Raw genomic sequence first — 24,774 nt, forward strand, 5'->3', positions numbered from 1 at the left:
CTCCTTCACCTGCTCACACACAGAAACATGCTCTCAGACACACCGTTCTGTACAGCACACACACAGCCCCAAACTCACAGCACCACACGCAAAACACCCCCACACTGACTCGAGGGGACTGGACAGCATTAACTCATTTCTCCCTGACCCACCTGGGATGTGCTGACCCAGTAGAGCACGAGACTGGCCCTGTCCCCCTCCTGGCTCTGTGACAGCTCTCTCCAGTTAAAGGATCAGTCACTAAATGAAGTGCACACTTTGACTGGTTTTGCAATTGAGAAGGTGACTGTGGTCAACTCCAAGCAGGAACCAATCACCTTTTGCTCTCCTGGGCTCGGTGTACACATGGAACTGGCTGCATCATGGAATTTAACAAGGCTGGAGATCCCCAAAAGTGAGAGAGAATCTCAGGCCCATTCAGACTGACAGAGCAGAGTAAACGAGAGTTAGTGATCAGAGAGCGGAATCGAGTGAACCCAACTCATCAAACTCCCAAAACTAGAAGCAAGATGTGAAGCTCGCCCATTAAAAGCTGTCTTGTTAAAGACCATTGCCCAGGGAGATCAGCTGTAGGAAACACTCAGGTATTTTACAGCAAACGCAGTTAAGGAGCAACTCACCAATTGCTGAATAAACCACTCCTGTAATCAACTCCCAAACAAAGTGAGCAGAATTTGCAAAAACAGCAACTGTGAGGTCAAAGAGAGCAGGAGGCGGGTTGGAGGGAGTGCAAACTGGATCAATCCATTGCCCGGAAATGCATTCAGAATATGAGGCCGTTCACTGAATGTAAATGCAGCACACAGCACTCTCCCACAGGAGAACTGGAGAGAATATACCACCACTCTGAGCAGAGAGAGACAGAGAGCAACAGGGAGAAAAACCTGGAAAGACTGAGGCAAACAGGGATGAGAGAGGGAGGGAGCAGGGGAGAGGGAGGGAGAGATGAGGAGAGAGAGATGGAGAGAAAAGGGAAGAGAGACAGAGAGAAAGAGAAAAGAGAGAGAGACACATACACACAAAGCCACAGAGAGAGACACAAGTCGGTGAGCAGGAGGGATATCAGTGCCTCCTCGGCTAACAAACACCGTGTGTGAAACCCACCTGGAGGGTTTGTCAGTCATTGACAACTCAGTCAGTCTGGGAAGCTTCAGCATAACCATCAACTCTCGTAATCAGTGGCTGGGAAAGAGCTCGGAGCCCCAAACACAGCATATAGATTATCAATAACAGCTCACGTCTAAGCAGCTGATCAACCGGCTGAGGGGTGGGGCAGAGCTGATCGACTGAGTGAGGGTGGGGGGAGCTAAATGATCGGGTGAGGGAGAGGAGAGCTGATCGACCAGGTGAGGGTGGAGGGAGCTGATATTGGTCATATATGGTGCGGGGGGGAACTGATTGACTGGGTGAGGGATGGAGCTGATTGACTGGGTGAGGGATGGAGCTGATTGACTGGGTGAGGGAGGGGAGCTGATTGACTGGGTGAGGGATGGAGCTGAATGACTGGGTGAGGGAGGGTAGCTGATTGATTGGGTGAGGGAGGGGAGCTGATTGACTGGGTGAGGGAGGGGAGCTGATTGACTGGGTGAGGGAGGGGAGCTGATTGACTGGGTGAGGGATGGAGCTGATTGACTGGGTGAGGGAGGGGAGCTGATTGACTGGGTGAGGGATGGAGCTGATTGACTGGGTGAGGGAGGGGAGCTGATTGACTGGGTGCGGGGGGGAACTGATTGACTGGGTGAGGGATGGAGCTGATTGACTGGGTGAGGGATGGAGCTGATTGACTGGGTGAGGGAGGGGAGCTGATTGACTGGGTGAGGGATGGAGCTGATTGACTGGGTGAGGGAGGGGAGCTGATTGACTGGGTGAGGGAGGGGAGCTGATTGACTGGGTGAGGGAGGGGAGCTGATTGACTGGGTGAGGGATGGAGCTGATTGACTGGGTGAGGGTTGGAGCTGGTACAGGTTCCAGGGAGCAGTGGCAGAGAATGGAAAGCACTTGTTAAAATCGATTTGCTGAGTTAGTGATTCGAGTCTCCAGCCAGTGCTGGGCTCTGTGTGCTTTGCTGATGCAATCTGACTATTGGCCTGAGTTGATGAATTATTAAGCGTTTGCTGAGGCGGTCGGTTGTTCTGCTGCTGATTTATTACATTGTCCACAATTACGCACTCGGTTTAGGGAAGGGGGTGGAAATAGCCTCAAATTCTTGGCTCCAGACTCCACAATCTGATTCACCTAAGGCCAGAGCAGCATCTGTCAGGGAGAATCCAATTCCTGACCCTCCGGTGTCCTGACTGAAATGGTTTGTTGTTGTACAGGAATCTGACAGCTCCCTTCACACTGACACACTCCTCACTGCAGCAATCACTATGGAAGACAATCAGCAGCAAAACCTCTCGCTCAAAACTCCCCCGTCCCTCACTAATGGGTCCTGAGGCCAAGGCTGACACTGGAGTGGGGTCAGCAGGAACTGCCCAAACCAGGATTCAATCTCACAATAAGAGCAAGTTCTTGTATTTCTGCAGCACCTTCCACTACTCAGCATGTCCCAAACACTTTACAGTCAATGTTGTACTTTTAAACAGTAGGTACTGCAGTAATGCAGGAATCATGGCTCCCATGTACGCACAGCAAGATCCCATAAACAACAACGTGACAACAAACAGATAATTGTTTTGCTTTTTGTTGAAATAATGCCGTGGTATCTTTTATGTCCAGATGGCATCAAATAAAAGTCCCATCCAAATGATGGCACCTCTGACAGTGCTGCACTCCCTCAGTATTGACCCTCTGACAATACAGAGGTCTCTCAGTACTGACCCTCCGACAGTGCGGTGTTCCCTCAGTACTGACCCTCTGACAGTGCGACACTCCCTTAGTACTGACCCTCCAACAGCGCGGTGCTCCCTCAGTACTGACCCTCCAACAGTGCGACACTCCCTCAGTACTGACTCTCCGACAGTGCGGTGTTCCCTCAGTACTGACCCTCCGACTGTGCGGTGCTCCCTCAGTACTGAGCCTCTGACAGTGCGACACTCCCTCAGTACTGACCCTCCAACAGTGCGACACTCCCTCAGTACTGACCCTCCGACAGTGCGGCATTCCCTCAGTACTGACCCTCCGACTGTGCGGTGCTCCCTCAGTACTGACCCTCTGACAGTGCGACACTCCCTCAGTACTGACCCTCCAACAGTGCGACACTCCCTCAGTACTGACCCTCCGACAGTGAGGTGTTCCCTCAGTACTGACCCTCCGACAGTGCGGTGTTCCCTCAGTACTGACCCTCCGACAGTGCGGTGTTCCCTCAGTACTGACCCTCCGACAGTGCGACACTCCCTCAGTACTGACCCTCCGACTGTGCGGTATTCCCTCAGTACTGACCCTCCGACAGTGCGGCTCTCCCTCAGTACTGACCCTCCGACAGTGCGGTGTTCCCTCAGTACTGACCCTCCAACAGTGCGACACTCCCTCAGTACTGACCCTCCGACAGTGCGGCATTCCCTCAGTACTGACCCTCCGACTGTGCGGTGCTCCCTCAGTACTGACCCTCTGACAGTGCGACACTCCCTCAGTACTGACCCTCCAACAGTGCGACACTCCCTCAGTACTGACCCTCCGACAGTGAGGTGTTCCCTCAGTACTGACCCTCCGACAGTGCGGTGTTCCCTCAGTACTGACCCTCCGACAGTGCGGTGTTCCCTCAGTACTGACCCTCCGACAGTGCGACACTCCCTCAGTACTGACCCTCCGACTGTGCGGTATTCCCTCAGTACTGACCCTCCGACAGTGCGGCTCTCCCTCAGTACTGACCCTCCGACAGTGCGGTGTTCCCTCAGTACTGACCCTCTGACAGTGCAGTGTTCCCTCAGTACTGCACCGGGAGTGCCAGCCTGAATTTTCTGCTCAAGTTCTTGGAGTGAGGTTTGAAGCCGTGGTCTTGTAGCTCGGGCGAGAGGACCACTTTTGAGTCAAAGCTGACATCATCCGACTCCCCACCCAGTCACAAAGACACTGCCCCAGCTCAACTCCCCAGGTTTCTGTGATAGTCTCTAGTCTTGAGAATCGGGAAAATTTCTCTTTATTTCTACTTTATCAAACATTTTCATATTTTTAAAGACCTCCATTAGTTCACCCCTTAGCCTTCTCTTTTCAAAAGAAGAGAGTCCCAGGCTGGTTTGTCTTTTTCTGACAGCTTTGACCCTGCAGTTCTGGTAACCGCTTTGTAAATCTTTTCTTTTTACACCATCCTCAGAGCCTGGATATCATTTTAGATTGAGAATTGCCTAAGATTTACCGGATAGAGTCTGTTATACATTTCACTGCGGTCTGATTCCACATGGACCAATCACCTGACACTCAAGACAACACGGACACAGTCTGACACCCAGAGCAGAGGGGAAGTGGAACAGGAGGTTCTGAGCGCAGGAGAGGAGTGTAATTCGCAGACAAGCATTTCCTTTTGACCTGTCTGTACAGTCTCATTGGACTCAAGATCATTAGCGAGAGAGTCATACAGCCCTCCCCAGCAACTCGTGATACGACTGCTAAATGTCCTCAGTACAACTCCGCTCTGTACTAGTTAGTAGTCTGCAATACACAGAAACTTTGGCAGTATGATAGTGTAGTGGTTATGTTACTGGACCAGTAATACAGCAAACATATGTTCAAATCTAGTTCATATCAATACTAATATTTAGAAAATCTGGAAAATCGAGGCCAGTAAAAGTGACCACGAGGCTGTCAGATGGTAATAAAAACCTAACGGGTTCACTAATGTCCTTTAGTGAAGGAATCCTGCTGTCCACACCCAGTCTCAACCCATTGGAATTGAAGAGCCACACCTTGGGCTGAATTATCCCCCTGTTGGGTGGGGGGGTGTGCGGGGGTGGGTGGGAGTGAGCGTTAACCTGATCGGCGCCCCCGATTGGGTACTCACCGCCATTTTACATGGGGGGGGGGGGGCGCCAATTAAGGTCCACCTAGCGTGACGCACGCCCGGAAGCGCTGAGCGCTCCCTGTGCGGGCGAGGGGGTGGGTCCCCTGAGTCAGGGCCTGCGTGTGAAAGAGAACAGGAATCTTCCTGAGGCACAGTGCTGCTTCAGGGAGATTAATTTAAGTCCTGGAAAATTTAATAAAGGTGATAAAAAATTTTAAGGACATTTCCCCTCATGTGAAACTGTCACATGAGCTGAGACACGTCCAGTAATTTTTTCAAAAATTTTTATTTAATTAACAAAACCTTCATGAAACCTCATCCCGCCCGTGGACGAGATTTCATGAAAAATGTGAAGGCCGCCCGGGCTCTTCGCCAACCTTACGGTTAGACAGGCCATGTTCTTAACAACTTTAATTACTTTCTTAATGGCCTTAATAGGCCTTTCACAGTTTGGCGGGTGCACAGCCACTGAACTGACAATCTAAATAACACCTGCCCAACCTCACCGCACATCATCTTATACAGTGGTGAGCAATCCCTGCACCCGTTCGCCGACAGGAAATTTCTTCCCCTGAACTCGAACTGCCCTTCGATGTGGCTGAGGAAAGTGGTCAGTTTATTAAAACTGTTACACATTCACAGGACCACGATGGGCAACAAAAGTTGGCCGAGCCAGTGAGGGCCACATCCCAGAAATGAAGCACGATATTGGGACACAGCAAAGGTATCTAACCCCGTGCTGTACCTGTCCTGGGAGTGTTTGATGGGGACAGTGTAGAGGGAGCTTTACTCTGTATCTAACCCCGTGCTGTACCTGTCCTGGGAGTGTTTGATGGGGACAGTGTAGAGGGAGCTTTACTCTGTATCTAACCCCGCGCTGTACCTGTCCTGGGAGTGTTTCATGGGGACAGTGTAGAGTGAGCTTTACTCTGTATCTAACCCCGTGCTGTACCTGTCCTGGGAGTGTTTGATGGGGACAGTGTAGAGGGAGCTTTACTCTGTATCTAACCCCGTGTTGTACCTGTCCTGGGAGGGTTTGATGGGGACAGTGTAGAGGGAGCTTTACTCTGTATCTAACCCCGTGCTGTACCTGCCCTGGGAGTGTTTGATGGGGACAGTGTAGAGGGAGCTTTATTCTGTATCTAACCCCGTGCTGTACCTGTCCTGGGAGTGTTTGATGGGGACAGTGTAGAAGGAGCTTTACCCTGTATCTAACTGTGTGCTGTCCCTGTCCTGAGTGTGTTACACTGGATGGTAAAGTTTTGAACACAACATTTGGAAAGAAGGGGAACTGAATTGAAGGGAATTTAAAGAGCGTAAGGTCAGACAGAGCGGACTCAGTGAGGGTTTTGGGAGATAGAAGCAAAATACTGCGGATACTGGAAATGTGAAATAAAAACAGAAAATGCTGGAAAAACTCAGCTGGTCTGACAGCGTCTGTGGAGAGAGAAACAGAGATAACGTTTCGAGTCTGTATGAGTCTTCTTCAGAGTTGGATTTTGGGAGATTCCCTTCCACCCCTGTCGATTTCAAACGTTCTTACCATCTATGGTTGAAAGTTTGCTTATCGATTGGCCAGTATACACCAGGCCTATAATTCTCACTCTTTGTCTCAAACTCTTCAGTTCTATGTTGAGGGAACAGAGCCTGACTGCTTTCCAGAACCCTCACCCTGGCTCCTGCTGTCGGGGTCTCTAGGCTCAAGCACCTCCCATCCTGTAGCATCTTATTGTGTCCCTTAGCTCTTCAGGGAAAGGCCCCTGGATAGCTAGGACAGTCCGGAGCTATTGAATTTGATTTCTATTGCAGTAATATTGATCTAAAGCCTTTGCCGGTTAAGCAGGGAAGTTGATGTTATTGAAAAGTACTGTTGGGCTACAAAAAGCCAGAACCGATCCTGCAGCAAAGAGCTTGTTAAAGAAGGAAAACTAAAGTTATTGATAAGGGATTAGGTCGATTAAATTCTCCTTACAGGAAATGATACTTTGACTTTAATATAATCACAGAATCATATAGCACAGGATGAGGCCATTCAGGTCATCGTGCTTGTGCTGGCTCTTCACTCGAGCTATCCAATTAATTCCACTCCCTTGCTTGTTCCCTGTAACTCTGCCAGTTTTTTCTTTCAATAAATTTTCAATTGAACAGAGTTAGTATAGAATCTGCTAGCACGATCCTTTGTGGTAGTGCATTCCAGGTCATAACTTACTGTGTAGAAAAATTTCTCCTCATCTCGCCTCTTGTTCTTTTTGCCAATTATCCTAAATCTGTGTCAGCCGGTTCCCGACCATCTTGTCACTAGGAACAGTTTCTCCTTCATTTACTCCATGAAAAACCTTCATCATTTTGAATGCCTCGATTAAATCTCCCCTTAACCTTCCTTGCTCTAAGGAGAACAATCCCAGCTTCTCCAGTTTCCCCACATGAGCTGAGGTCCCTCATCCCTGGTCCCATTCTGGGTAAATCTCCTCCACACCCTCACCAAGGCCTTGACATCCTTCCTAAAGTGCAGTGCCCAGGATTGGGAAGGATGCTCCAGGTGAGACCTAACCAGTGTTTTATAAACATTTTTCAATCCTGCCTGGTTTTTGTACTCCATGCCTCAGTTTATAAAGCTCAGGGTTCTGTTTGCTTTTTATTTTTAAAAAAACAGCCTACTCAACTTGCCCTGCCAGTTTGTTTATTTGTGTACACACACACCCCCAGGTCTCTCTGCTTCTGGACACCCTTCAGATATTGCCTCTCCTCATTCTCCCTTCCAAAATTCCCACTTCTCTGAGTAACATTTAATCTGTCGGGTACCTGCTCACTTTGCCAGCCTGTCCGTTTCCTCCAAATGTACAAAGCTACCAGTTTGTAACAGCTATTTAGATTAGGCTCGAGATGCTGAGCTCAGAACTTAGCACATTTGGATCCCTTCCAACCTTTAAAACACGTGTATTTAAATAAACATGTGTATTTAAATAGTTAAAAGCAAAAAAGATAAAAGCAAAAAACTGCGGATGCTGGAAATCCAAAACAAAACAAAAATACCTGGAAAAACTCAGCAGGTCTGAGAGCATCTGCAGAGAGGAACACAGTGAACGTTTCGAGTCCGTATGACTCTTCATCAGAACTAAGGAAAAATAGAAAAGAGGTGAAATATAAGCTGGTTTAGGGGGGGTGGGACAAGTAGAGCTGGATAGAGGGCCAGTGATAGGTGGAGATAACCAAAAGATGTCACAGACAAAAGAACAAAGAGGTGTTGGAGCTGGTGATATTATTTAAGGAATGTGATAATAAAGGTACAGATAGCCCTAGTGGGAGTGGGGGAAGGGATTGAAATAGGCTAAAAGGTAGAGATAAAACAATGGATGGAAATACATTTAAAAATAATGGATATAGGTGGGAAAAGAAAAATCTATATAAATTATTGGAAAAAACAAAAAGGAGGGGGAAAATCGGAAAGGGGGTGGGGATGGAGGAAAGAGTTAATGATCTAAAATTGTTGAATTCAATATTCAGTCTGGAAGGCTGCAAAGTGCCTAGTCGGAAGATGAGGTGCTGTTCCTCCAGTTTGCGTTGAACTTCACTGGAACAATGCAGCAAGCCAAGGACAGACATGTGGGCAAGAGAGAGTGGAGTGTTGAAATGGCAAGCGAGTTAAATAGTATTGTATATGTCAGAACTGGAGTGGAAGCAAGTCAGCCTTGATCTTCAGGGACCATGAGGGGGATCTGCTGTATAATTAATAAATCAACATTCCCTGACTTCATTGTTCAAACACCTCACTGAAAATAATAAGTGCGACCGTCCAATAACGAATTATCTAATCCTGGGAGGCCCTGAGCCTAATTGGACTTTCTTAGTTTTAAACTGAGTGCCCATGGAGCAGAGTAAGACCCAGGGTCCAAACAAGCCACACAATCTGCACCGACACTCATCACACAGAGAGTGAACCACACTGCAGACTGACCCTGAACCCTGGCTCATGTATTCTGGAAAATTCCTTCACATGACCCAAGAGTCCCACCCCCCCATCCAATGGCTGCCTGATATGTCCATCCTCATAATGCTCCGCCTTCTCACATTAACAGACCAGACTCTGTTACCTGATTGGATGATTCATGACCGTCAGTCACAAAGCCTTTTCTCCACCCCCAGTACTTTTATAACTCAGAAACAGAAATATTCCAATGAAACAGAAACATCACAGAATTGTGCTTAACTTCTCTTTGATGTTTCTCTTGGGTTGCTCGCTGCTGAATTCAGATGAATCCTAAATTCCTGGAAAATCTAGACAATCCTGGAGGATTGGCAATCCGACTCGGAGATGCTGTTAAAGTGCAGCCACCTTGTCTGGCCAGACACTCAACTCCCAGGTACTTTAGAAAAAAGAACACTTTGAGTTTTAAAGGGCAGGCAGACTGAATCAGGTCATTTGAACACAGCATTCAGTAAATTAGCAATTGAAATCCAACACCCTTTTAGAATATTAAACACAACATCAGGGCTTTGCATTAGTTAGTTGAATCACCCTGCGTATTTCATTAAAACATCAGCATTCAGTTCACAGCCCAGCCACTACTGGGACTGACAACCTCCTGTAAATAGGAAGAACACTCTCGGGGAGCACTTCATTACCACGGGCGACTGAAGTTTGGACCATGAAGTCTCAGAACCACATCTAAAGTTTAAGACCCTGTTTTGATATCACTCTTGTGGTCTCACCCATCCATTTCTACAATCTCCCCCATTTCTGTGATCCACCAATTCTGGCCCCTTGAGCATCTCCAAGTATAATCGCTCCACCACTGCTGGCCATGCCTTCAGCTCCCTGGGCCCGAAGCTCTGAAATTTCCTCCCTAAATGTCTCTGTGTCTCTACCTCACTTTCCTTCTTTAAGCCGCTGCTTAAAACCTACCTCTGACCAAGCTTTTGGTCACTTGCCCTAAAATAACTGTATGTGGCTGAGTGTCCTGTCTGATAATAGTTCTGTGAAGCACCTTGGAATATTTTACGATGTTAAAGGTGCTATATAAAAGTAAGTTGTTGTTTTTCCCATTAATTCCCAGGCATCTCAAGTCACGGATACTAACTGATTGCCATGTTCTGATTTAGAATTAATCTGCCAACGAGATATTATTAAGAACAACCTCACCCAAACCTTCAATCCTAGAAAATTCACACAGGATAAACCAGCGAGTAATTTCTTTGACAGCACCTCCCAAACCCACAACCTCTACCACCTAAAAGGACAAAGGCACATGGGAACACCATCGCCTGCAAGTTTCTCTTTCAGTTACACTGTTCTGACTTGGAAATATATCGCTGTTCCTTCACTGTCGCTGGATCAAAATCTTGGAACTCCCTCTCTAAGAGCACTGTGAGTGTACCTACACCACATGGACTGCAGCGGTTCAAGAAGGCAGCTCACTACCACCTTCTCAAGAACAATTAGAGATGGGCAATAAATGCTGGCCTAGCCAGCAACGCCCACATTCCGTAAATGAATAAAATAAGGTAAAACAATCGATGCTAGAATCTATTATTAAGAAGGTAGTAGCAGGAAATTTAGAAAATCATAATAGCATCAGGCAGAGTCAACATGGTTTTGTGAAAGGGAGATCGTGTTTGACAAATTTGTTAGTTACTTGAGGATGTAACAAGCAGGATGGATAAAGGGGAACCAGTAGATGTTGTGTATTTGGATTTCCAAAAAGTGATAAGGTGCCACATAAAAGGTTAACACACAAGATAAGAGCTCATGGTGTTGGGGTGATATGTTAACATGAGCTAATAGAGGATTGGCTAACTAACAAGAAAAAGAGAGTAGGGATAAATGGAGCATTTTCACTTTGGCAAACTGTAACAATTGGAGTGTCAGCGGGATCAGTGCTGGGGCCTCAACAATTAATGATCTTTTTAATGACTTGGGTGAAGGTTCTGACTGTATTGTAACCAAATTTGCTGACAATACTAAGACAGGTAGGAAAGCAAGTTGTGAGGAGGACACAAAGAGTCTGCAAAGGGGTGTAGACAGGTTAAATGAGTGGGCAAAAATTTGACAGAAGGAGTATAATGTAGGAAAATGTGAGGTTGTCCACTTTGGCAGGAAGAATTAGAAAAACAGAATATAATTTAAATGGAGAGAGACAGAAAGCTGCAGTGCAGAGGGATCTGGATGTCCTTGTACATGAATCACAAAAAGTTGGCATGCAGGTACAGCAAGTAATGAGGAAGAAAATGGAATGTTGTCCTTTATTGCAAAGAGGGTGGAGTATTAAAGCAGGGAAGTCTTGCTACAACTATACAGGGCATTGGTGAGATCGCATCTGGAGTGCTGTGTGTAATTCTGGTCTCCTTACTTAAGAAAGGATATACTTGCATTGGGTGCAGTTCAGAGAAAGTTCATTCGGCTGATTCCTGGGATGAAGGGTTTGTCTTATGAGGAAAGGTTCAGCAGGTTGGGCCTTTACTCATTGGAGTTTAGAAGAATGAGAGGTGATCTTGTTGAAACATAAAAGATTCTGAGGGGGCTTGACAGGGTGGATGCTGAGAATGTTTCCCCTCATGGGGGAACCTAGAACTAGGGGCACAGTTTCAGAATAAGGGGTCTCCCATTTAAGTTGGACATGAGGAGGAATTTCTTCTCTCAGAGGGTTATTTGTCATTGGAATTCTCTTCCAGTGGAGGCTGCATCATTGAACATATTCAAGACGGAGTTAGACAGATTTTTGATCTACAAGGGAGTCAAGGTTTATGGGAGGCAGGCAGGAAAGTGAGGTTAAGGCCACAATCAGATCATCCATGACATTATGAAATGCTGGAGCAGGCTTGGTGGGCTGAATGGCCGACTGCTGCTCCTATTTCTTATGATCTTCTGAACACAGATATTTGGGATATAAGGGCCATGTTAATGGGGCTCAGGGGTCCTATGGCACACACACACTATGCACAAAATTGAGGTCATTCAGTCTGCTGGTCAGTCACTGAAGAGGGAGTAGATAGGCTGATATCTCAGCTGAAAGACCCTTCCCAGGAACTCCTTATTCATGTGTGCTATGACCAGCTGCATTTCTCCATTATTCTCCGTGGTTGAGAAGTTTACATACAATGTCAGAACTGGTTTCTCCACTAGTTAAGGTATTTTGAGCTCAGATCTATGTGCTAAGCTTCCCACTGTGGAAATTACAGACATAAACTAACCTCAGTGAGGAATGTGATGACTGACTTGCTCAAACCCAAACCCATAACCCAAAGCCTCTGCCTGACAGACTTTCCCCAACCCATAACCCTAACCCTAATGCCCTATCCAACCTTAACACGCTTTTGCCACCAGCTCCAAACGCAGAGAGATCCTAAACTGACGGTGCAGGTTTGTTGAGACTCTTGATCTGAAGCAGCCCACTACCAACCTACCAATATAAAAACAAAATACTGCCGATGCTGGAAATCTGAAACAAAAACAAAAATTGCTGGAAAAACTCGGCAGGTCTAACAGCATCTGTGGAGAGAGAGACAGAGTTAATGTTTCGAGTCCGTATGACTCTTCTTCAGAACTGAATCTAACCAATCTAACAATTCCTATCACACAACATCACCACATCAGTGAGTAATTGGTCAACTTGACAATCTGAGTCATGCACTGGCCAGCCTGTGTATGCGCCCATATCGTGATTAAGTCTGCAACTGGATCCCACAGAGACAGGATGAATCCATTCACAACGACTGGACCCAGTATTCAAGATGCAGTCTGACCACTGCCCTGTACAGTTCCATTCTTCTTCTCGGTTGAGTAGGTGATCATCTCATGGGCTTTGCTCTTGTCATTGAGTCATAAAGTTTACAGCACCGAAAAAGGCCCTTCGGCCCATCGAGGCTGTGCCAGTCAAACAAGTACCTAACTATTCTAATCCCATTTTCCAGCGCTAGGCCCATAGCCTTGTGTGCCATGGCATCGCAAGTGCACATCCAAATACTTCTTAAATGTTATGAGAGTTTCTGCCTCTGCCACCCTTTCAGACAGTGAGTTCCAGATTCCCACCACCCTCTGGGTGAAATAATTCTTCCTCACATCCGCTCTAAACCTCCTGCCCCTTACCTTAAATCTATGCCCCCTGGTTATTGATCCCTCCACAAAGGGGAAAAGTTCCTTCCTGTCTACCCTATCTATGTCCCTCATAATTTTATACACCTCAATCATGTCCCCCCCTCAATCTCCTCTGCTCCAGGGAAAATAACCCCAGTCTATCCAATCTCTCCTCATAACTAAAACTCTCCAGCCCAGGCAACATCCTGGTAAATCTCTGCACTCTCTCTAGTGCAATCACATCCCTCCTATAATGCGGATTCCAGAACTGCACACAATACTCTAGTTGTGGCCTAACCAGCGTTTTATACAGTTCCAGCATAACCTCCCTGCTCTTATATTCTATGCCTCAGCTAATAAAGGTAATTATCCCATTTGCCTTCTTAACCACCTTATCTACCTGTCCCGCAACCTTAAGGGACCAGCGGACATGCACACCAAGGTCCCTCTGATCCTCGGTACTTCCCAGGGTCCCACCATTCATCGTGTACTCCCGTGCCTTGTTTGTCCTGCCCAAATGCATCACCTCACACTTATCCGGATTAAATTCCATTTCCCATTGATCAGCCCATCTGACCAGCCCGTCTATATCCTCCTGTAATCTAAAGCTATCCTCCTCACTATTTACCACCCCACCAATTTTTGTGTCATCCGCGAACTTACTGATCAACCCTCCTACATTCAAGTCTAAATCATTTATATATACCACAAACAGCAAGGGAGCCAACAGCGATCCCTGTGGAACCCCACTGGACACAGGCATCGAGTCACAAAAACACCCCTTGACCATCACCCTCTGCTTCCTGCCACTCAGCCAATTCTGGATCCAATTTGCCAAATTGCCTTGGATCCCATGGGCTCTTACCTTCATTATCAGTCTCCCATGCGGGACCTTATCAAAAGCCTTGCTGAAGTCCAAGTAGACTACGTCAAATTCATTGTCCTCATCTACACACCTGGTCACCTCTTCAAAAAATTCAATCAAATTGGTCAGACATAACCTCCCTTTAACAAAACCACGCTGACTGTCCTTGATTAATCCCTGTCTCTCCAAGTGTAGATTCATTCCGTCCCTCAGAATTGCTTCCAATAGTTTCCCCACCACTGAGGTTAGACTGACTGGCCTGTAGTTCCCTGGTTTATCCCTTCCTCCCTTTGTGAATAACGGTACCACATTGGCTGTCCTCCAGTCCTCTGGCACCTCTCCTGCCCAGAGAGGTATTGAAAATTATTGCCAGCGCCCCTGCTATCTCCTCCCTTGCCTCACTCAACAGCCTGGGATACATTTCATCCGGGCCTGGAGATTTATCTACTTTTAAGCCTGCCAGACCACTTAGAACCTCCTCCCTTTCTATGCTAATTTCTTTACTTATATCAGAGTCCTTCTGCCTGATTTCCATACTCATGTCGTCCCCTTCACTTGTGAACACCGACACAAAGTATTCACTTAGAACCCTATCTACGTCTTCCGGCTCCACACACACATTTCCATATGGTCCTTAATGGGCCCAACGCTTTCCCTAGTTATCCTCTTACTCTTAATGTACTTGTAAAATAACTTTGGATTTTCCTTTATTTTACCTGCCAATGTTTTTTCATGCCCCCTTTTTGCTCTCCTAATTTCCTTTTTAAATTTCCCCCTACACATTCTATACTCCACTAGGGCTTCCACTGTTTTGAGCCCTCGGTATCTGCCATAAGCCTCCCTTTTCCTCTTTATCCAATCCCTCGACATCCATTTGGTCCCACCCTTTATCTTTACTGGAAAATGTTGGCCCTGTACTCTCCCTACTTCCTTCTTGAATGAGTCCCACTGCTCTGACGCAGATTTACCTAAAAGTAGCTGCTCCCAGTCCACTCTGGCCAAATTATATCTGATCTTATTAAAATTGGCCTTCCCCCAATTTAGAACTCTGATTTCTGGCCCACCCTTGTCCTTTTCCATAACAACCTTGAATCTAACGGAGTTATGATCACTATTGCATTGTTTGGACACATTAAACATTGAATTTAGCTCTTTTAATTTCATCCTTTGCTTTTTTAACAATATTCAAGTTTTTGTGTGTCGCGCATTTACCCTCCTACATAAAGTCCTGCATTCTTATCTAAATTAAATTTCATCTGCCCACTCGTATACTCAAGTGTAAACACACTTGTTTAGTGCAACACTCTAAGCTGTGATCAATGTTACGATTTCCATGGAGGCCGATAACTTTTAAGAAATTTGAATTCCCAATGACCAACTTAAGTGATCACATGACAAGATCACATGACAAGATTTCAAGTTTTACAAATTTTACTACAACAAAACAAACTAAAAGCAACTTTGATTAAAACCCTATTTTTGGAGGCAACTCATACTTTAAACTACAGAACAGACCTTACCCTTGTTAACATTTAAAATAACCAAAAATCTCCCACTCCAGGGTTATATTTTACACTGTCCCCTAAGCAGACATTCAATTTTCCCAGACCCAGTCCAATGTGATTCTTCGTTCCTGAGTCTTTACTTCTGCTCTTTTCCTTTCCCAGTGTAGTAACTTCTGAACTCCAGACTGTCCTTCATGGTGAGAGTATTACTGGAGATCCTCCCTCTAGTTCAAGCTTGGTGAGTTGTCCAGCCGAGGTTTAAAATTCTCACAAATTTGGTCTTTCAATCTCCCACCCGCATTCCTGCAAGGTGAACCATCTATCCTCTATCCGCTCCCTCTTTCTCTGTCGGATCCTGGCAAACTGACCTGCCTGTGAAATCCAGGGATTTCTTTTAGGAGAACCTTGCAATCCAGTTCCACAATGGCTCCCAATATCTATCTCAATGGCAACATGAATAACAGGGGCCTTGTATCCAGGTAGAAATGCTGATTAGTTATCCTTTAGGCTCCCAACTTCATTCTATTTTGAAATTAAATAGACAAAGTATAACTGTTTGTAAAATCCGACATTTTTAACACCTCCCTGAGACTTTGGAGGCTAGTAATCTATCCATTGTCAGTATAGAGCCTAGCACCTTCTTCCCAGTCAGAATAGGTCACATGACCCCCCTGTATTCCTCTAATTTCCCCTAAACTAAAACACAGTCGTAAAACAGAACAACCTAATAAAACCTTGAATTTGTAACATCAGTTACAAGATAATAACAGCTCAATTATTCAGAAGCACTTCACAGGCCAGGAACTCTGTGAAATGTCTCCCACATTGCAACTAGTCAGTAATTTCCTGCTAACAGTTTCTACCACAAAGAAATCCCCCTGCTCAAAAACCCCTGTGGGGAGGATGGGCAGAGCAAACAAGCATCAAGACTCTTTCCAGCAACTCAGTAACAGTACACTGGGGAGGGGAGAAGAGGGGAGGGAGGATGGGGTGAGGATGGTGGGGGGAGGATGGGAGGAAGGGGGGAGGATGGGGGCAAGTGGGGGAGGATAGGGGGAGAGGGGGAAGATGGGGAGACTAGGGGAGGACGGGGGAGAGCAGGGGAGGATGGGGGAGAGCAGGGGAGGATGGGGGAGACTAGGGGAGGATGGGGAGACTAGGGGAGGATGGGGTAGAACAGGGGGGGATGGGGAGAGCAGGGGAGGATGGGGAGACTAGGGGAGGATGGGGAGAGCAGGGGAGGATGGGGAGACTAGGGGAGGATGGGGAGACTAGGGGAGGATGGGGAGACTAGGGGAGGATGGGGAGACTAGGGGAGGATGGGGAGAGCAGGGGAGGATGGGGAGACTAGGGGAGGATGGGGAGACTAGGGGAGGATGGGGGAGACTAGGGGAGGATGGGGAGACTAGGTGGGATGGGGAGACTAGGGGAAGATGGGGAGACTAGGGGAGGATGGGGAGACTAGGGGGGATGGGGAGACTAGGGGAAGACGGGAGAAGTGGGTGAAATCTATTGGGTGGTAATATCAGCTGAAATATTCAATTTACAACAAATAACTTAAGGAAAGGTCAGAGTGTTTCATCTTCTTGATCTAAATGTCAGGGGAGTTAAGATACCACAGGGGGTCAAAGCAGGAGGTCGGTAAATATCAAACATGTTCTTTGAAATCCTGATTCACTGGAAAAGTAAATCATCTGATGCAGTTTTTCATTGTTCTCTCCTCTTCTTTCCTGCCTTTAGTTCCTCCTCTCTTCTCACCCACTGTACCCCCACCCTCACCTTCTCTCCATCTGTCTTAATTTCCTACATCACTATTCTCCCTCGGTCTCCAATTGTGGTGCTTCTCATAAATGAGTTGGACAGTGAATGTCCGCAGCTATTTAACTGCAGAGTGCATCACACTTGACTACATTCGTGTCCTTTTTCAGAAGGAGTCTCCAGAACTGCAATCGAGCGTGGGATATTGCCCTAGTTTAAACCGTGTTGAACACAGGAGGAGGCACCTTATCTGGTTGGCAACTCACGCTTTGGGGGTCTCGATTGCACCTACAGAGCACATTGTCTCTCCCCTAGATTTCTACATTTCTGTTCTGTTTCTCCCCATCTCCTCTTCCACAGTGCCACAGTTAATATTGTGACTATCCTCCACATGGATCCTCTCTGTATTCTCACAGGTAGCAGGTACATCATACTCGTTGGACTGTCGAACCTCCTCTTTTCTCTCTCCTATGGTTCCTCGAACCCTGTTAGTCACACATTCTGTCCTCTTGTACCTGAATCTCTCTACATGATATGACTGTATTCTGGAGTAAACTGTCCTGATATTGCTCTCCCTCCCTATGTCTCTAAACACACACTCAATGAGCTGGAGCTACCACTGAGCATTGGGATCCTGATGTTGGGTTATTCGGGGCTTCTGAGCACCCCAATATCTTCAATGTATACGCTAGCCCCTTTCCACAGGTGGCCTAACCATGTTCATGCTGATCATCCTATAAAGGGTGACGGGCAAGCTCCTGAGTCTGGAGGCCCAATCAGAGGGTCTGCAGTGATGTCAGCTTGGTATCCCCAGCAGGAGAGCTGGACACTGCTGTGGCAGGTAGGAGATCCCGAGGGCACCTCAACATGGAGGTGCCCTCAGCTGCCGGCCAGAAGTGACAATTAAAGGGGTTCAAAGCCAGGAGGGCCCTTGGGGTGGAGGGGAAACCCTCCACTGGATTATTCATGGGCAGTGCTGTGACCTTTCATTCCTGCGGACTGGCACTGAGGCATAGAACCTCTTGCTCTGTTGGTCCCTGGCTTGCCACTGGGAGGCCACCTTGATTGAGCTGCCGAACTTGGCACGTGCTGTGAGGGGCTGGTCTCCGTGGTAAAATGCTGCTGCCAGTGCAAAATGGCCCCTAATGGCCTTAATTGCCCTAAGTGACTGTCCGCCTTCCTGGGAAATTCCTCCAAAGTTGGGAATGCTCCCGGAATCTGGGATAGTTTCATTATCCCAGTGACTACAGTCCTGACACGCTGCCTGTACTCCTATTTTCTATTCTATAGTGAATCACTTATGATATGTTTATACATCATTTATTTATTTATCTCTTTTGCTGACTGAATCTCCAAAAATGTTTATTTACTTTCTTGCACCACTCAGTTTAATACATTTATCCTATTGGGTCGATTTCCTTGAAGTTAACGGCTTTGTCTTTATCCTGGCTTTTTACATGCTATTTTAGATTTCCTATAATTAACTGGAACCCCACGAGAGCGGCTTCATTCTGGTAGGAGGAATAAGGAGGGCACAGCCCATGAGGATCTAACTGGGGTAGAGGAGCAAATGGGTCCAGGGAATATGGACACATAAATTATTAAACTTGCTGAAGCAGGATAATCCAGCCATAAAACCTAGAAAAAAGGCACCAGAGTTTATTTCTAAAGGGATAGAATTGAAATGTAAAGAAGTTATCTTGGATAGAGCCTTGATTAGATCACACTTGGAGGATTGTGAAGAGTTCCATAGGGCCCAGTTTTAATATTGTGTAAGTGAACGGGCTTTCAGTGAAATACAATCTCACCCTCTGGTCCCCATAACGACATTGGTGAAGGTGTCAAAATTTCGCAAGGATGTTTACCATCTGAGATGTTATACCCATTAGGAAAGATCGAGCTGGTTGGGGCACTGTACTCTCGAAAAGAGAACTAATGAGGGGACTTGATGGAAATTATAAGAATTATGAAGGGGTTCAATATGGTGCATGTGGAGAGTTTAACTTCTTTGCTTTTCAATTCTACTGATCGAGCAGTAAACACCAGAGCTTAGTTTGTTTTTTGTGGCCATGTGTGTGAACTCCTCGGGGTGTAACTTTGTGATAAAAAAGGAGTGTTGTAAATATCCCGTGTAATTGTAATTTTATTGAGGCACCTCAGAGTCACCTGCTGCACAAAAAAAAACTTGAACTGGATTACACTTTCACTGATGTAATACTGGCACTGTTATGGAATTGAATTTTACACATTTTTATGAATAAAGTATATTTTTGAAAAAAGTTTTGCTTTTTATACCTGTGGTAACTTACAGTGCACCTGTACCCTGACCCCCACACCCCACCAAACCCCTCTGTTCCTCTCCCTCAGTTAAACTCTTACTTTCAAAAGAGTAAAGGGAGGTTTGATGTAGACTCAAGGGAGACGGGAATAGAGCAGGAAGGGAATAGAGGGGGGAGGGGCTGTGGGAATGGGAGGGTCGGATGTGGGAATAGAGGAGGAGGTGGATGTGGGAATAGAGGGGGAGCAGATGTGGGATTAGAGGGGGAGGGGAGGGTGGGAATAGAGGGGGAGAGGGATGTGGGAATAGAGGGGGAGCAGATGTGGGATTAGAGGGGGAGGGGAGGGTGGGAATAGAGGGGGAGAGGGATGTGGGAATAGAGGGGGAGAGGGATGTGGGAATAGAGAGGGAGGGGCTGTGGGAATAGAGGGGGTGTGGGAATAGAGGGGGAGGGGGTTGGGAATAGAGGAGGAGTGGGGTGTGGGAATATAGGGGGAGGGGAATGTGGGAATAGAGGGGGAGGGGTTATGGGAATAGAAGGGGAGGGGCCTGTTGAAATAGAGGAGGAGGTGGTATAGAGGAGGAGAGTTTAGGAATAGAGGGGGAGGGCGGAATGGAAATAGAGGGGGAGGGGGTATGGGAATAGAGGGGGAGTGGGTGGGGCAGAATGGGAATAGAGGGGGCTGAATGAGAACAGGTGAATACCATTAAGCCTAGTCTCCTCGTCTCCCCATATCCCCAGCCTCACCAACCCATCCTCCCCCCATATCCCCACCCTCACCAACCCATCCTCTCCCCATATCCCCACCCTCACCAATCCATCCTCCCCCCATATCCCCATCCTCACCAACCCTACCCCTCCCCATATCCCCATCCTCTCCCCATATCCCCATCCTCACCAACCCATCCTCTCCCCATATCCCCATCCTCACCAACCCATCGTCTCCCCATATCCCCATCCTCACCAACCCATCCTCTCCCCATATCCCCATCCTCACCAACCCATCCTCTCCCCATATCCCCATCCTCACCAACCCATCGTCTCCCCATATCCCCACCCTCACCAACCCATCCTCTCCCCATATCCCCACCCTCACCAATCCATCCTCCCCCCATATCCCCATCCTCACCAACCCATCCTCTCCCCATATCCCCACCCTCACCAATCCATCCTCCCCCCATATCCCCATCCTCAACAACCCATCCTCTCCCCATATCCCCATCCTCACCAACCCATCGTCTCCCCATACCCTGAGCTTCTCACAGGCAGCTAGGGAGGGATAATAAATGTTGATCTTGTCAGTAGTGCTCTCTTCCCAAAAACAAGTATAAAAAAGTTAAAAATGAGGTTTGGGGAGCAAAAGAGAGACATCTTAGTATGCAGTCATGTTTGTTATTAAATCTCTAAATAAAGAGCAGGCCGTCTAACTGATAACGAGGATTATTACAGACGATGTTAGGTATCTCATTGTTGTTATTAGTACTAAATGACAACTACTTTTAAAGGGTGGAAAATTAGAGCTAAGCAGCCACATCAGAATAAGTGCCACAAGACAGGCTGACAGAGTAGAGATATTTAGAATCAGAAAACTGAACGCAATCGGTACTCCAGATAGGGTCTAATCAGAGCTCTGTACACAACTGGGACATCACTTCCCCTCCTTGTTTTCCAGCTCCAGAGATATCTAGGCCACTATTCCAATAGTCTTGTAATTGCTTTTTGTCCTGATGGGCTCAAATCTCTGCTCCTCCACTATCATCATTTAGAAAATGTTTGTGTTTTTCTCTCTTGGGTCCAAAGTGGATGATGTCACAGCTGCACATATTGAACTGCATCAGCCACAGTTTGGCCCACTTACTTAATCTGTTGATGCCTCTTTGCAACTTTCTGCCACTTAACTTAGTGTCATCAGCAAACTTGGAGATACATCTTTCTGCCGCCTCATTAATAAATACGATGAAAAGCTGAGGCTCCAGTCCAGATCCCTGGGGAATTCCACTAGTGATTCCCTGCCAGAGTACATCCTGCTTATCCCTGCCGGAGTACATCCCGCTTATCCCTGCTGGAATACACCCTGCTTATCCCTGCTGGAATACACCCTGCTTATCCCTGCTGGAATACACCCTGCTTATCCCTGCTGGAATACACCCTGCTTATCCCTGCTGGAATACACCCTGCTTATCCCTGCTGGAATACACCCTGCTTATCCCTGCTGGAGTACACCCTGCTTATCCCTGCTGGAATACACCCTGCTTATCCCTGCCGGAATACACCCTGCTTATCCCTGGAATACACCCTGCTTATCCCTGGAGTACACCCTGCTTATCCCTGCTGGAGTACACCCTGCTTATCCCTGCTGGAATACACCCTGCTTATCCCTGGAATACACCCTGCTTATCCCTGGAATACACCCTGCTTATCCCTGCTGGAGTACACCCTGCTTATCCCTGGAATACACCCTGCTTATCCCTGCTGGAATACACCCTGCTTATCCCTGGAATACACCCTGCTTATCCCTGGAATACACCCTGCTTATCCCTGCCGGAGTACACCCTGCTTATCCCTGGAATACACCCTGCTTATCCCTGGAGTACACCCTGCTGGAGTACATCCCGCTTATCCCTGCTGGAATACACCCTGCTTATCCCTGCTGGAGTACACCCTGCTTATCCCTGCTGGAATACACCCTGCTTATCCCTGCTGGAATACACCCTGCTTATCCCTGCCGGAATACACCCTGCTTATCCCTGCTGGAATACACCCTGCTTATCCCTGCTGGAGTACATCCCGCTTATCCCTGCTGGAATACACCCTGCTTATCCCTGCTGGAATACACCCTGCTTATCCCTGCTGGAATACACCCTGCTTATCCCTGCTGGAGTACATCCCGCTTATCCCTGCTGGAATACACCCTGCTTATCCCTGCTGGAGTACATCCCGCTTATCCCTGCTGGAGTACACCCTGCTTATCCCTGCCGGAATACACCCTGCTTATCCCTGCTGGAATACACCCTGCTTATCCCTGCTGGAGTACATCCCGCTTATCCCTGCTGGAATACACCCTGCTTATCCCTGGAATACACCCTGCTTATCCCTGGAGTACACCCTGCTTATCCCTGCTGGAGTACATCCTGCTTATCCCTGCTGGAATACACCCTGCTTATCCCTGGAATACACCCTGCTTATCCCTGGAATACACCCTGCTTATCCCTGGAGTACACCCTGCTTATCCCTGCTGGAGTACATCCCGCTTATCCCTGGAGTACACCCTGCTTATCCCTGCTGGAGTACATCCCGCTTATCCCTGGAATACACCCTGCTTATCCCTGGAATACACCCTGCTTATCCCTGGAATACACCCTGCTTATCCCTGGAATACACCCTGCTTATCCCTGCTGGAATACACCCTGCTTATCCCTGCTGGAATACACCCTGCTTATCCCTGCTGGAATACACCCTGCTTATCCCTGGAATACACCCTGCTTATCCCTGCTGGAGTACACCCTGCTTATCCCTGCTGGAGTACACCCTGCTTATCCTCACTTAGCCCCCTATTCCTAACAGATGCCAAAAGGCTTCCTCCAATTCCAGGAGCTTTCACTTTTGCTAATTTTCTCCGATGGAATGTGAAGTATTTTCTGCCAGTCCTGATAGTTATAACACTCACAGACACTCCATGGTCCATGTAGAAAAAATTATACTTAACAAAATGACATGCTCAGGAAGGAAACTCACAAACCAGTCAAAGAGCAATCCTAAATCAGGTATTTAAATAAGTTAAACATTTTTAAAATAACAAGCTTCAAATTCTTGTCAGAAGGAACTTGAAATCTAACTCAGGGAACTGGTGTGCAATAAGCGTGTAGTAAATGTTCATATGTCTGGATTTTGACAACATGTGGGTGGGGTAGAGAGAGATTCATCTTCTAATGAACACTTCAGAGTAATTCAGATCCACGCAAAAATAACCTCTGCTTCAGACAATAGGCTGGGTTAATCAGAATAAATATTCTGAATCTATTTCCTCCAGGAACCATTTTTTTCGGCACCAATTCGGAGCAGTGGTTACTTTAGCAAATTACACTTGTTCTTCTCAGCCAGAGGAGGTTAAGGGGAGATTCGATGGAGATGTTCAAAATTTATGAATGGTTTTGAGAGAGTAATTAAAGTGACACTATTCCCAATGCTGGAGGAACAGTACCCAGAGAGGGACACTGATTAAGGTGACTGACAGGGGGGGGAGGAGCATTTACTTACACAGCCAGTTGTGATCTGGAATGCACTGGAAGCAGATTCAATAGTAAGTTTTGAAAGAGAACTGAATAATTGCTGTTACCTGAATGAAAAGCATTGCAGGAGAACAGGGGAGTGAGACTAATTAGACACTTGTTTCCAAGAGCTGGTGTGGAATGGATCAAATGGTCTATTATGCTGCATCATTCTATAATTATTACACAGACCAAGTTTCAGATGATCCCTGATTACTCAGTCTCCCTCCCCCCATCCCTTCCATACCCACACCTCACACCCCTCTCAATCCTTTACCAGTCTCCCTCTCCCCCTCCCAGTTTCTCTGCCGCGACAAAGCAGGGTTAATGCCAGCGCTCAGACACACACACCCCTCCCAGGGGACTAGTTCACAAATAAACCACCCGGCCGCGATATTCACTCCACGGGCAGAGTGAACTCGTCTCCTGCAAAGGGGCTGATCACTCTCCTCTGCACCAGACGCTGCCACCACTTGTCCTGACCTTGCACCGACAGCCAGCGACGGGTTAAAGCTGGAGTCTTGCTGTGCCCTGGATTGCTGTCACCCACTCACCTGTTCTACCAGCAGTGGGGAGAGACTTGTACCGGCCCATGGGTCTCCTCCCCGGGGCCGGGGCTGGGGCTGGGGGCTGGGGCTGCCCTCACTCGGTGCCCTGCGCCCACTCCGTGTCTCGCTGATTCATTCCCAGCTCTGTCTGTCTTTTCTGGGGGTTGGATATAGAGAGAGACGCAGTACACACGGCCTCCTGATGCAGACAGTCTCCTCCCACCTCCTCAAACTAACCCCGGCAGCCTCACTGCAAAGCTTTGCCCGGGAGAGGGGCTGAGAGGAGGGGGCAAGGAGGGCAATTCAGCTCGAGGGGCTGGGGCCCGCTGCAGCTCCACAGGGAGCTTCTCCTGACCCAGGCCAAGCCTATTGCAGGGTCTTTCAGTTCCTCACCCGCCCTCAATGTTGCTGGGCGAGTGAGGATTCCCCTGGGTAACTGTGGGCATTAACATGATCAAAACATTTCATCACATCTCGGATGGAAAAACCAGTTCAACTGGAAATTGGGACCAGTTGTTAACTGTTGTGGCCAGTCAGGTGTGTT

At 47.4% G+C, this 24,774-nt stretch overlaps 1 protein-coding gene across 9 annotated transcripts in view; it reads right to left on the reverse strand.

The window, feature by feature from the left end:
• The window catches only part of LOC144699597 (epsin-3-like), an 81,444-nt gene extending 57,064 nt beyond the window's left edge, over positions 1-24,380 (reverse strand). For 5 of the 9 annotated variants that reach the window (XM_078570647.1, XM_078570646.1, XM_078570644.1 and 2 more), the window contains exon 1: positions 24,237-24,380. In XM_078570647.1, coding sequence (XP_078426773.1) covers positions 24,237-24,276 — 40 coding nt within the window. In that variant the 5' untranslated portion in view covers positions 24,277-24,380. Of the gene's footprint in view, positions 1-152; positions 551-620; positions 718-24,236 lie in introns of those variants that run through there. The other 4 variants (XM_078570653.1, XM_078570649.1, XM_078570648.1 and 1 more) reach the window with 3 other exon arrangements.
• Between the last annotated feature and the right edge of the window lie 394 nt (positions 24,381-24,774).

Source organism: Cetorhinus maximus, chromosome 24, assembly GCF_964194155.1.
Source record: "Cetorhinus maximus chromosome 24, sCetMax3.hap1.1, whole genome shotgun sequence".
NCBI lineage: Eukaryota > Metazoa > Chordata > Chondrichthyes > Lamniformes > Cetorhinidae > Cetorhinus > Cetorhinus maximus.